At 41.0% G+C, this 13,594-nt stretch overlaps 2 protein-coding genes across 3 annotated transcripts; one reads left to right on the top strand and one right to left on the bottom strand.

The window, feature by feature from the left end:
• The first annotated feature begins 224 nt into the window (after positions 1–224).
• ndufa5 (NADH:ubiquinone oxidoreductase subunit A5) lies at positions 225–3,035 on the top strand. Its single transcript, XM_061667675.1, has 5 exons — positions 225–311; positions 859–903; positions 1,648–1,764; positions 2,279–2,344; positions 2,885–3,035. Exons 1-5 carry the CDS (start codon positions 291–293, stop codon positions 2,984–2,986), a joined length of 351 nt encoding a protein of 116 aa, XP_061523659.1. The 5' UTR covers positions 225–290; the 3' UTR covers positions 2,987–3,035.
• cog5 (component of oligomeric golgi complex 5) lies at positions 1,278–12,942 on the bottom strand. Of its 2 annotated transcripts, none has more exons than XM_061667674.1 (22): positions 12,864–12,942; positions 12,614–12,753; positions 11,681–11,738; positions 11,490–11,544; positions 10,251–10,320; positions 9,963–10,083; positions 9,641–9,771; positions 8,984–9,143; positions 8,154–8,266; positions 7,956–8,033; positions 7,713–7,794; positions 7,367–7,562; positions 6,291–6,452; positions 6,071–6,170; positions 5,886–5,996; positions 5,674–5,736; positions 5,267–5,370; positions 4,693–4,930; positions 4,527–4,603; positions 4,193–4,319; positions 3,978–4,057; positions 1,278–3,625 (listed from the first exon to the last, which is right to left on the bottom strand). In XM_061667674.1, exons 1-22 carry the CDS (start codon positions 12,916–12,918, stop codon positions 3,505–3,507), a joined length of 2,442 nt encoding a protein of 813 aa, XP_061523658.1. In that variant the 5' UTR covers positions 12,919–12,942; the 3' UTR covers positions 1,278–3,504. The 2 variants fall into 2 exon arrangements, 1 of the variants encoding a protein (XP_061523658.1); XR_009767537.1 differs by having other exon boundaries at positions 3,546–3,625; positions 3,917–4,057.
• Between the last annotated feature and the right edge of the window lie 652 nt (positions 12,943–13,594).

Genomic DNA, 13,594 nt, shown 5'->3' with positions numbered 1-13,594 from the left:
GATCTGCATGTTTCAGGTAGGATCGTTTTAAGTGACATAAAACCTTTTTTGGCTTTATTTTTCCTTTTAAATCAAATCTTCTGGATTAACAGCTCATTTTGACCTTGAAAAACGTAAACCTTATGAAAATCGATTGAGAAACGCGCAAGTGATAACTTTCACTGTTTTGCATTGCCTCGGTTGGCACCATTACCCCCATCAAGGTGGCAGCCGGAAGCACGTCGCTCACTTTTCGCGACGTCATAACCAGTCGCCGGAAATGACGCTGACACACCGTCCTGTGTGATGCCATGGCTGGACTCTTGAAAAAGGTAAAAGTAGAGGTCAATGTTGAGATTTTGATATCAGCCCGAAAGATGAAAATGAGGAATATGATGTTTTCAATTGTTTAATCATCGCTATCCAAGATTATTTTGTAGGAGACGTCATCGGCATCGTTGAACGTGACCGATTGAGCTAGTTTGGAGCTTAATTCGTTTCATGGGCTATTCAACGCGAGTATTTAGCATGGTAATGCAACATTTCCGCGATATTCACACTAACCACATGGCGATATGTGTTTCATAGGCACCGTTTAAGTGAGCGACCACAGCTGTAATACAAGACTTTTAAAAAAAAAAAAAAAAATTACATGCGACGTGTTTTTAACCAACATAAATAAACACGTTCAGCAAAACACTGGTGGCAAATGTGCCTTTTTTTGGGGGGTTTTTTGTTTTGCTATTCTCCAATGATATCAACCAACGTAAATGCATCATCTTCTAATAATGCTGTAAAAAGGTTCCTTAGAAAACATGAGATGTGTTAGTTCAAATCAAGACCTTGTTTTAAAAAGTCTCCTAATGTTCTCCCTTGCAGACAACCGGCCTGGTTGGCCTGGCAGTGTCCCAAAATCCACATGAGGTAAGAGGTTGACATTAGGCACACAGACCGGAACGGATTAGTTGATTCCTATTCATTTAAGTGATTTTGGGATATGAGCGTGTTCACCGAACAAGGTACCAATGTACAGTAAACCCTCGCTATATTGCGGTTCATTTATTGTGACTTTAGTGCATTGTGGAGTTTTTTTTTTGTTTGTTTTTTAAAGTTTAGTGTAGAACAGTTACTCAAATACTGATACAGTCAGCTTTATAGGTCAACTGGACTAATGATCTATGGCAGATAAAGAAACCTTACCGAGTACCTTATCTGTTTAAAATACAAGCCAGAGTCAAGAGTTTTATTGAAATAAATTCACAAATACCAACCTTAGCCTGACAATAGCTAATGCACACACTCCTAACAATACCAACGGGAACAAATGCAAGTCAAGAGCAAAGTTTAGCTCTATTTCCTCCAACCACAGTACTTGTAGTTGAAAAGTGTCTAGTGTGAGGAGTAGTGGAACTGGTTAACCAAGGAAATTGCCTCTTCACACCATGTCAGCATGGGCTGTTGTTGTAGACATGAGCTTGTGTTTTTACCCGGCCACTAAAAACCCTTACAACTGAGTCATTGAATATTAATACACAAACCTCACAACTGCATATGGGGATAAAATAACCAGAAACTTTTACCAATTACTTTACCTTAGTTTTGGGCCCGTTAAGTGCTCTGATATGATTGTGACCTATCACCACATAAAACTGCACTTGACTGTTTCAGCGATTGAGGGTTCTTTACTCCAAAATCCTGGCATCGCTGCAGACCATGCCGCAAGACGCTGCCTACAGGAAGTATACGGAACAGTTGGTCAATGAGAGGTTTAGCCACATCAAAACGGTGAGTTTAACTTCTCAATATTAAAAAAAATAATAATAATAATAACAACACACATTGATGGGCACTTTTAAAAGCGACAATGACATTTTATTCAAACTGTATGTGTGCTTAAAGAGAACAAAACAAGTCTACACTACTTTGCAATGAGACTGTGTCAGTGGCGACACTTTGAAACCCAACACGGAGCAAATGAAACTTTAAACCTTAACTCAAGGAAAACAACAGAGGGTCCAACAAACTGTTCTAGTGATTTTGTTCGTTGGCTACGATATTTGAACCACAGGCACTTAAGATGATAACTTTGGTAAGTGACAGTCGTGATGCTTGTCTTATTTTAATTTTACTTCCAGTGCATTTTCTTCTTGAGGCTATTTCTTTAACAAAACAAAAAGCACAACATGCCAAGCAGGAACTTATTGGTTTTGAACGACGGACACATTTCGAATATCATTGACAATAAAATGTTATTCATAAAAGTTTTCTGATCTCTCCGATGCAAATGTTTTGCTCACAGGAGTCTGATGTTGAGAATTTGGAAAAGAAGATCAATGGTGGACAGATTGAAGAGGTCATTTTCCAGGTAATGTTTTAACCGTGCCGCTGTCGCGAATTTCAAAATGTATCATTGTTGAATGATGAGAAAATCCAACGTGAATGTTAGTACAGCAGGAGTTGGTGAACTTCACCGCGTGACTTGCGGTCACCTCATTTGCACCCCAAACCGACTGGCAGGCTGTTGACAGACACTGTGCTAGGTTGTCTACTATTTTGGAAAGTTGTTTACAGTACACCAACAAAGGCAAATTATATTTAAACATTTTCACAGATGTGGTACATCAAAACCATTTCATTTGAATTCAATGATACAAATGAGTCGATGTCCTGTCGTCGTATACATTAGAAATCACCATCACCATGCATGTATGGTCCTATAGACTGGATTACCAGGCCGTGAGAGGAAAAAAAAAAAAAAGCGTATCTTTTTATATAGTGTATGTAAAGTTCAACTTTATTAGGTCTTGTAGTGATTTTGCAGAAGCCTGACAATTAGAGTTCTACTAAACCGGTTCCTTTACCGAAGAGGTGTGAATGACAATGAACACGTTATTTTTGTTTACAGGCAGAGTGTGAGCTGGCTCTGTCAAGAAAAATGGCCGAGTGGAAACCATGGGAACCGCTGATTGAGGAGGCTCCTCCCAACCAGTGGAAATGGCCCATCTGAAAACATTTGTGAATATTACTGGTCATTATTAATAAAATAGTTCCCCTTAGATATCTAGTCTATCATTTACACTCCGTTGCATCCAAATTATTTGGGAAATCTTTGTTAATGCAATTTAGAGTGAATACAATTGTTACTCATACTGCCTGGGGGAAAAAAAAATTATAATAATACTCACCTAATGTAACTTAAGGGGAGCTCGGCTGGTAAACAAAGAACTGCGCTTCATATTTTGGAAGCCTCACGTTTACTTTCCAGTAGAATAATAATTATAACTCCTTTTATTTATAGGTGCCTTTCAAGGTCACCATGCAAACAGTAAAATAAACCAAGAATGACTGCCTTCTGTAGAGAGAAACTTCTAGATATTCACTTACCATTTGTTGCAATAACATTTTGGACAAAGATTCATTTTTCATTCGTTTCGACTGGGGGGAAAAAAGAAAAACCTAAGACTGAAATACACGTTCGAAGAGAGAATAGAGTAGTGAAGAACCATTTTAAGTATTCGGTCGTCGTCATCCTTTCACTTCCGATGCAGTGGCTCTCTGCAATAGCTGGAGCATTATGGGATAGACTGGTGCAAACTCCTTCCCCTGCCGAGCCCTGACAGACTGGACGTACGCCTCCAAAGTGCCCCTGTTGAAGAGCAGACCCCAAAGAGAAATATTCACATGATCAGCTTTACGTCTTGCAATTGTCATGGTTTGGTGCAAAGCAATTTCTGTGCGAAGTGGACAACCTGATCGGAATAATATTCATATTAACAAATTAGCATGTGAAAAGTCCTCTACGTGTGTAGCCTAATTGTCTTGGGTATCATATGAATGATTGATGATTGGTTTGCGTATCGTGACTTCTGGTTTCAACTGTACATGGTGTGGGACTTTGGACGCAAATTCCACCTTTATTTCTATACTATCGCCTTACTTTGTGCAGTTAAAAGGGGATTTCCAATGACCATCTTGTCCATTACTGTTGAGGCGACTACCTGATGAGCGTGAGACGGTCTCTCTCTGAGGGATGGTCATCCAGCCACTGGGAGTAACGAGCGATGGACCACTCTGCTCTCTGTGGGTGACACACGGGAATATTATACTGCCGTGTAAGCTGCACACGCTCCTAAAAATGGCATTTTAACCAAGTTTGATTATTTAAAAAAATATATACATTATTCAGTGATCAACGAGTGTTATGTATACAGACCTGGTAAGGTGACTTGAGCTCAGACGGAGCCCTGGTGAAGAGGAAGTGAAGCACAGTGCTGTGAGGAATCAAGTCACCCACAGCTGGGCTCTTGACAACCAGATTGCTTGTCTGAAACAGCAGCGGCCTGAAAGATAACCGTAGGATCAACAGTCATGTACAAGATTAACAAATAAAAGTCGTCTTTTGTAAAATATGACAAAGAAGTCAGATTTTTCACGGGCCAGAAAAATACTTCGAGATTTGACTCTCCCTCTCCCTCATTACGCGCAAGCTTTTGGTTAGCGGAAGTTAAAGCACCGAGCACTTGTGAGATTCAACAAAGCCTACGTACCGAAAGGATCGAAGCACTCTGTAAGGTTTCCCCAAATCAGACACTCTTCTGCATAGTGGAGCCACAGCCAGCTCCATCTTAGGAGGGGGGGGGGGGTAGTACAAATATTCTAAATCATGTGGGACAACTTAATCAGTCAATTGAAGACATTCTTTTAAGCCCTAACTTGTGCGAAGTCAGCGGCCAAGCGCATCTTTCCGCCTTCGCCCAGTGGGCGCAACAAGCTGGCGTGCCGCACGAACAGCTCGATGGCTCTCCGAGCAATGGACTCGGTGCTTTCGTAGATGAAGTCCGTACACTCGAAGTGTCGGAAGTAGTCACTCATTACTCTGGAGATAAAGCCCTGCAACTCCTTCATGTAGAGTGAGCAGAGAACATCAGGCTTAGCAGGATTGGGCAGCTTGCTGCGACACACACAAACAGAAAGAAACCGTGTCAAATTAGCACACAGTGAGCCTCACAGTTACAGTGTGCCAAGCTAAAACGTCTCGCCCTTAACCAGTACCAATCATTCTTCAAACGAGGCAACGTTAGGGGCTCTAAAACATCATGGACACTAAAATTGCAGAATACTGACAAAAACTGCTGTTAAAAAAAAAAAAAATACTATAGATTATTTTTTTCCCCACTCAGTCTTTTACAACTACTTCAGCCTGAAATCACTATTCCTGTGTACATTTGTATCTTTATCGTGATAAAGGGTTTTTTTTTTTTTTTTTTTAAATAAATAAATAACTGACCCTGCGAAGTCCTCCTGGTGTAGCGTGATGATGATGGCCTCTACAGAATCATTTACGGACTGCAAGAGAGGCTGCACTGCACTGCTCATCAGGGCGTGCACTTCCTAACAACAAAATAGGAAGGGAGGAAAACGCCACTTGGCACAATGCTGAGATGTACGGTCATAACTTGAAATTCGCCTGTTCCAAACGACGTACAATTCAGAATTGCTGATAAGAACAAGCACCCAATTCGCCGTATGCGAGTCATTGGCCACATTAGAATCATATAGCCAATCAAGTGCTCTTTTTCTTTCCATTCTTTCGTGTTTAAAAATGACCGAATCCACTGACCATATGCAGTTTGTGGTGACAAAAAAAAAAAAAAAAAAAACAAGACAATACAATTGCTGTATTAAGTTGATCACCTCCAAAGAAGAAGAAAGGGCCTCTGCGGGAGCTGTCAGACTTGACCCCAAACCAGAAATGATCTGGGGAAAAAAAGAACAAAAAGACAGTCAAATATTGACTTGTCTTATTTGAAATTGTTGCTCTTCTTTTAGAATCATAGGGCCATATTCTCCCATGTGATCAGGAGACTATAGCCCATGTTGCAGGAATTTTAGAATCTTCATCTTACCTTGGTAACAGCCTGCTGCAGACGATGGAGTGAGTTGACCACTGCAGTGTTCCTCCTCTGTCCTTCCGATAACGGACCAATCACCTGACTGGCATCGCTCTGAGTACACAACTACAGCAAGTAAAGGAAATTAGCGCTTTATGAATCATCTCCATCACTATTTTGGATACAGCATATAAACGTACCAGCTGCTCAGACTTGACACAGAAGAGTTGAACGGTCTTGGCAGCATTCTTGGCGACAGCGAGAGAGAGGTCGGAATCCATAGATGCTACATTCAGCTCGCTGCACACAAAACGAGGCCATTTGACAGCTTTTCATTAGTTATTGAAATAATATTTGAAATGTGTGGAAAAGGCGGTCAAAGGCACTCAGGGAAAAGTAACTGGCATGTAAAGTACTCGCCTGCTGATAGTCTTGATGATGCTGTCCAACTCATCATTGGAGGGGGGGTTGCGCCCACCCATTGGAAACACGAGGTTTATCGGATCAAACAGGCGAGAGAGAGACTTGGAGAGGTAAGCTGCTTCGTACGGGTGAAGAGAATCCTTGAGAGCCCTCTTGGCGCTGCACAGACACAAATAAAGAGGCGTGGACTGTTTATAGGGTGACTCTGATTTGAAAAACTTACAATTTGCCAACTTCAGATGTCTCGCCCTTCACCAGCACTAATCATTCATCAAACGGGGGGCAATGTTAGAGGCTCGAAAACAGCACGCACACGAAACATTGCACACGAGAAAACATTTGGACATTTCGATGCAGTGCATTTGAGCCAAGCGGAGACAACGCCGGTTGAAAACTGCGTGTCATTTCAAATCAAATCCAAACGCATCCCCCGATCACAGGATTTGAAGACGTCGGCCCCCTTGCGCGGTTGTCGGCGGCCATATTAGAAAATAAACTAGTCTGTGTGTGTCTGTGGCCGGATGCACCCTGTTCGATTTTGTGAATGAAACTGAAGACAAAGACGATGTTACTCCGCATTTTCCTCGCTTGGAATGCCTGTCTGGTGCTTATCCCCGTTTTCGAAAACGGAAGGCGTTACGTCATATAAACAAGTTTCCTCTTAATGTCCCTACTCTTTCATATGTATGACGTTACTGGCCGGAGATCAGATAAGTTCAGCGTTTATCATGTTTTTAACGAAACATGAAAAGTTGGACATGTTCAAATGGTTAACGGCCACAGATTTGTTTCGATTATTGTTGCAATCTGCAGATTTATTAACTGCGCACTTCTGGTTACGCCGCACTTGTTTGGCAGAATTTGAAGTTGTCGTGGCGAACAGTCAACTCAAAGTACTCAGTCGTTTCCATAAACAGTCTTCCATACTAATTCATGCTTCGTTCGGCTTGATCTTAGCGTAAGCCCAACCTACGTATTTACACGCTAATGTTTTGTTGTGAAAGGTCATGTGATAATTGAGACGACGTTCACCTGCGATTCAAATGGATTCGTTATTTAGGTGAAATGCTTACTTGTGGTCTTGATTGCTTTGAGAGAATAGGTCAAGGCTGTCTGTTTCTGGCTCAAAGGTGCCATCCATACCGCCACTGTTTATGAGTGAGCTGTGCAGGCTGGCACTATACTGCTCGAGGCGGCGCCATAGCTCATTGTACAGCCGCAGCAATTTGGGATATTCTCCTTCAAACGCTTGCTTCAGGAAAGATGAGGCTGTTGTACGGAAAACAAGATGTCACATTGATCTGCTTCACTACACTCTTCACCCCATCAACCACGTTATTATTATTATTTTTTTTTAATTCTTATTGCATTAGTATATTACAAGCAAAAAAAAAAAAAAAAAAAAAAAAAAAAACTCACCTTGAGTTGCCTTGTGAAACTCTTCTCTTAATGTTTTAGTTACGTCAGTCCAAAAGGTGTAAAGTATATCAGGCTCACCATCCTGTAATTAGATATTATGACGTATACATTCTCACTTTTGGTCAAATTACAATTACTTTCAGTTTAGTTTAGCAATGGGGGGGGGGGGGGGGGGGGGGAAATAAATAAAATGCAATACAGGTAAATGTTTCACTTGAATGCTGAACAGTGGTCGTGACTAACCTTAATAATCTCATCGATGAAACACCTATGAGTGACAGGGTCTCTCTTCTTCATCAGGACCGTCTGAAGATGTTGCACCTAAGAAAAATGTAATAAATAATTATTATCTTTTTTTTTTTTTTTTTAAACTTAAAATGCAGACTTGCTGAAAATCAAAATGTATCTGACTAGATTGGCTGTCATTCTAGAGTTCCTTACCTGTTTGCATGCGGCGAATATCTGGTCCATGAGTTTCTCCAGGTTTGTCCAGAGAGCAGCACGGAAAGCTGCTGTGCTGCCTGGAGTTGGGAGTACTGCTCTCCCAGGGGCACCTGAGGGCACAAATCCCGTTGGCTACGCTTTCAATTCCTTTAAGGAAATACATTTGAGTGTACAGTTATGGCCACCCTTATTTTCGCCACCCTTTTCTAGATATACAGTAGTAGTAGAGTTTCCAGGAAAAATTGGAAAATATGGCCCTGGACAATGATAAATGCATCCTATGTTATTATTAGGTTGCTCACATTTAGCAAGGACCACAGCCTCCAAAAATGTCTTCCCGACAATCTATAAGCTTCTTGCACAAGTCAATCGGCAATTTTTCAAAACTGTATTACAGTAGAACTTCGAACAAAATCAGTAATGGTGGCCAGATCTGTGTTTTCAGGTTTCCCCCACCTCCCAAAAAAGGACTTAAAAAAAAAAAAAAAAACATTTAAACAGGCGGTTCAAAATGCCTTAACTTTATGGCACTCTCACCTATAAAATAAAATAAAAGCATTGAGAAGGAAGAGACTTGTAATAATGGTATCAAACTCCCCCCAAATTCAACTGCACTGTTCATACGCCGATGATGCAGAATGACTCCCGTCACACATTTAAGGGCACACTCAATCTGGGCCACTTCTCCCTGTTATCAATACAACGCTACGTGACTTCAACTTCTCCTGACTCGTGGATTAGGACGAACATAAAGCCATGTTTGCAAAGTACACGTAAATATACAAACAGTGTTTCTTTCGAAGAGACACTCATTGATATGCGTTCACCTCTAGGGTTGGCTGGCTGTGTCAGGCCCTTAATGTCCAGAGCACTTTTGATGCTGTCTTGTATGCTAGTCTGGTAAGCGCCCACAACAGAGCTGACCGTCTCCCTCAGACTACCGAGGTTGTAGAACACCTGCAAGGCTGTGCCAACTTGCGTCGGATTCTGCCGGACACAGAGGAAAACGCATAAACAAAAGAAGAAAAAAAAAAAAATGCACACCGGCCTTGGGCAGGGGGTTTCAACCGGAATTTGGAATATAGTTTAGAGAATGAGACGCACACCGGTTAAGTTTAGGAATCCTTTGAAACATGGTCAATCACATAAATGTACACTATCGAGTCTTTAAGCAACAAAGTCATTGAATTCAGCGTGCATGTCGCTGGCTGAAAACCGCCTGTGTCCAAATTTAGTCAATTACATGAACAGTATCAGTATCAGTCTGCAAATTCAATCCTCTATGAACACCATCATCATTAGGGAAAGCTCACATTTGTATTTCAAACGCATTGTTCTATTCCTTTTTCAGCTTATTAGAATACAAGATCAATATTGTATTTAAAAGTAATATAGTAGATAGAGTTCCTTTCCACTCAACAGTACAGTCTCTCTTTGCACAGTCCTCCTCATGATTCTTCTTTTTTGCATGTGTGGTTTCGTACCTGAATCTCTGTGCCCTGCTCCAACAATCGCTTGGCCTGGTTCTCCACCTCCAGCCTTGCTCTACTGATCAGCACCAGATCATTCTCAATCACCTCAATGCCGCTCAAATCGACTCCTTGTGACAGATAATCTGGAGGATTTGTGGGGAAAGGAAAGACAAACAATAGTTAATGTTGTTAGTTGTGTGGCATATGTGGCAGTGTGAATAGAGAATGAGCTCAAAAACACCATATCTGAAGTGAGTGAAATGTAACAGTAAAATGTGTCTTGCAGCATTCATCTTTTCCAGGTTTGGTGAAACTATTTACTGCATGCCCTGACCTAGTTCGTTGAGACTGTGAGCAGCCTTCGTTATCTCCCGACCGCCACCCTGAAGCTGAACCTGAAGCCTCTTACTTAGGTGCAAGATCCGAATAATTCTCCTCAGAAGGTCACAGGCCACCTGGGCAGTGCAGGGACAGCAGAAGCATGCGATGGAGATAAGCTACTACTTTCAGTAGCATTCCTGACATGAGCAATGCCGAACGTATGCAGGTTTAAATTATGCTAGAAATATAAACTCTGGTCCACTACCACGCATGGCATCTGGAAAGAATATGGCGGCCTTACCTGTAATCTGCCGAGCTGAGTTATCCTGGCCACGATCTTGTTGTATGGGTCAACTATTTTGGTTCTTATCCTAAAAATACAGGCATGCGTTACATTGCTTAAGACAATTAGGACACCCTTTATTAAGACAGCGTAACACCAGGCTTCGTTATTGTCTTATTCTTCTCGGAACGTGTGTGGAAAATGTAAGAGCATTTCAAACCAAACAAAATCAGTAAGACATGATTACAGTTTTCAGAAAGAATGGAGAATTCAAAGTTTTCTATGAAAACATATGTACGAAGGGATGGGCGAGGACCAATACCAGGGATCAGTATCTGGCCTATATCGGCCATATTTCAAGGTATCGGGGACTCGTGAAGGCTGCCAATACTAGCCACCGATACGGAAGGGGAAAAAAATGTAAAAATCTGACATCAAGTCATTCCTCCTCGCCAGTAGTTGGCGCTAGACTGCAACGGTTTGTCACATCGGCGAATCGTCAAGCGCATCAGAAGGAAAGAAAGAAAGGTCTTTGTTTCCAATGATCTGCCATTGCGTTAATTCATATTTTATATGTATCAAATGTACTAGTGGTACCGGTAGTCCGTATCGGTGAGTATATCAAGAGTGACTAATCCTACAAGTATCGGTCTGAAAAAAAAGTGGTATTGAAGCGTGCCTATTAATAAGAATAAAAAAATATATTTTTTTTTTTTTTTTTTAAAAAGAACTGCATTTTCAGTCATTCTTCAGTCATAAATTCAAAGATTTCAAGTACAGTAACATTACAACTTTGCTTCTATCCCCAACACGCTGCGAAATGCCATATTACACGAAACCTCTTAAAGTTTAAAGACTGTGTCGCAATCACATCTGGATACTTTTATTTCAAACTGATCGGCGTGGTGCGTAATAAAATCTAAATCAATGTCCCAATACTCCTTCACACACAAACTGATTACTGTATTACCTTTTTCTTTCCGATCATGTTTCTAGGGCTTAGACCCATAAATGCTATATTTGCAATAATTATTTTCCAGTCGTAGCACGACTGTGCAGTCCCTTGGGTAGTCCGCTAAATTCTAAACGTGGGACACAATATGTATTGTCACTTGTCAACCTCTGTTTCCTACCATAACATTAAAAGCATCCAATAATAATGGCGACAGTCATTAAAAAAATTAAATTTTTTTTTTTTTTTTTTTTAAAGCTGTGACGATCCAACCATTGAATACAGACAAAGGCCACCGTGTTAACCTGTCAACAGCTGCCTGTAGAGCACTGATCCTCGTCTGCATCATCTGGAGGACCCCTGAAAACAAAAGAATTAGGTTTAGGCTTGTTAATCTCAATTATTTCAACAATGTTTTTATAAAAAAAAAAAAAAAAAAAAAAAAAAAAAAAGGACGATTCTATCTCATGGTAAAATACATGATAGAAAAGTGTACCTTCCAGAGACTCGATCCCAGTTGCCTGAGCCAATAAGTCCTCGTGTCTGGCTACCACCTGGAATGCAAAAAAGTACGATTACATATCTGTGCTATTGTAAAACACCATTGATTTAGGATGACGATGTGCCAATTGGAACACAAAAGCATTTTCATGGTATGTGTTGCTTTTGATGGGGGGAGGGGGGGGGGGAATCTGAGGACTGCTTGTTTTCATACATTTAGTTCCAATTTTTATCTAACTTTTATGTGGAGTGCATTTTAGTTGAATCATTATTTTAGTTAGTTTCAGTTGAAGTTAGTGTTTTTTTTTGTTTTTTTTTTAATAAATTTATAAACCTTTTAGGACTACAACCTCTGCCTCGATTTTGATAAACACTTAGGCCTACTACTCTTCTGCTTCTTTTCCTTTGTGGGTCGCCACAGCGGGTCATCATTTTCCATGTAAGCCTGCATCTCCTGCATCCTCCTCTCGAACACCAACTGCCCTCATGTCTTCCCTCACGACATCCATCAACCTTCTCTTTGGTCTCCCTCTAGCTCTCTTGCCTGGCACCTCCATCCTCATCATCCTTCTACCAATATACTCACTATTTCTCCTCTGGTCGTGTCCAAACCGTCGAAGTCGGCTCTCTCGAACTTTGTCTCCAAAACATCGAACCTCGGCTGTCCCTCTGATGAGCTCATTTCTAATTTGATCCAACCTGGTCACTCCGAGAGCGAACCTCAACATCTTCATTTCTGCCACCTCCAGCTCTGCTTCCTGTTGCCTCTTCAGTGCCACTGTCTCGAATCCGTACATCATGGCTGGCCTCACCACTGTTTTATAAACTTGGCCCTTCATCCTAGCAGAGACTCTTCTGTCACATGACACACCTGACACCTTCCTCCACCCGTTCCAAGTCTTAAGCGTGCAGTGAATGGCGTTCATACCTGGCTGTGCAGCTCTTTATCAAGTTGACTGATTCCTTGCGCTAGCTTGGCTAACTGTTCAGCAATGACAGCATGATGGATAGCTTGAGCAGTATATAGCTTGACATCGAAGTCCCCCGCCAGGAAATCTGCATAGAACTCTGCAAATACCAATACGTACAGCAGAATGATTGATTTCGCATAGTTAGACGTTGTCAATATTTCAATAGCACATAATTGTCACGGCGCAGCTGCTCAATGATGACTTTACCGTCTTTTAATGATGAATTTATGGATGCGTCTCTGCCATTAAACAAGTTGTCCATGTTGACTTCCGCAAACGATCTAGAATGCAGGGTCACAATTCTTCTTCTACGGGTTATTTTTCTTCTTCGTGGCAACCATAGAACCACTAACTAATAGATCAGTTTGATCCGTTGCTGCGATACATCGGAGCGTCTGCCATATTGGATGTGGCAAACCTGCCTTAAAAGAATGTAAATACACTTCATAAAGCAGCACAGTATTTGGGCAAACACCAAATACAATACGAAACACAACGGATGTCAGTTTTCATCTGATGATAATAAATGTTTTACTTCTATAAACACCTCAATATTTCTCATCACAGTACCAGTGTTAGGCTAGTCGCTGTAAAACATATATTTAATAAAACAACATGTCACTTAATTTTCTTCACGGGATGAATCCATTATCTATCTAGTTAGTATCTAACTGTCTATCTATTGTGCTTTGTTCTGGTTTAATTTTGTTTCATGTTATCTGGAGACTAGAGCCGTGTTTCCTTCTGTCCTGTTTGTGCAGTGTTCTGGTCACGTCATGTCTGGGCTCGTCAGCTCTGATCCCCGTGTTAACCAATCAGCTCGCTCCAGGCACTTTCTTCTCGTCCCGTTTAAAAAAAAAAAATAATAATAATTTTATGCGTTTCTGGTTTCATTTCAAAACTTAAAACTATTTTTTTGCAGATAAATCAAATGAAAT

Source organism: Phycodurus eques, chromosome 22 (assembly GCF_024500275.1).
Source record: "Phycodurus eques isolate BA_2022a chromosome 22, UOR_Pequ_1.1, whole genome shotgun sequence".
Taxonomy (NCBI): domain Eukaryota; kingdom Metazoa; phylum Chordata; class Actinopteri; order Syngnathiformes; family Syngnathidae; genus Phycodurus; species Phycodurus eques.
This window is presented reverse-complemented; position numbering and strand designations above follow the sequence as displayed.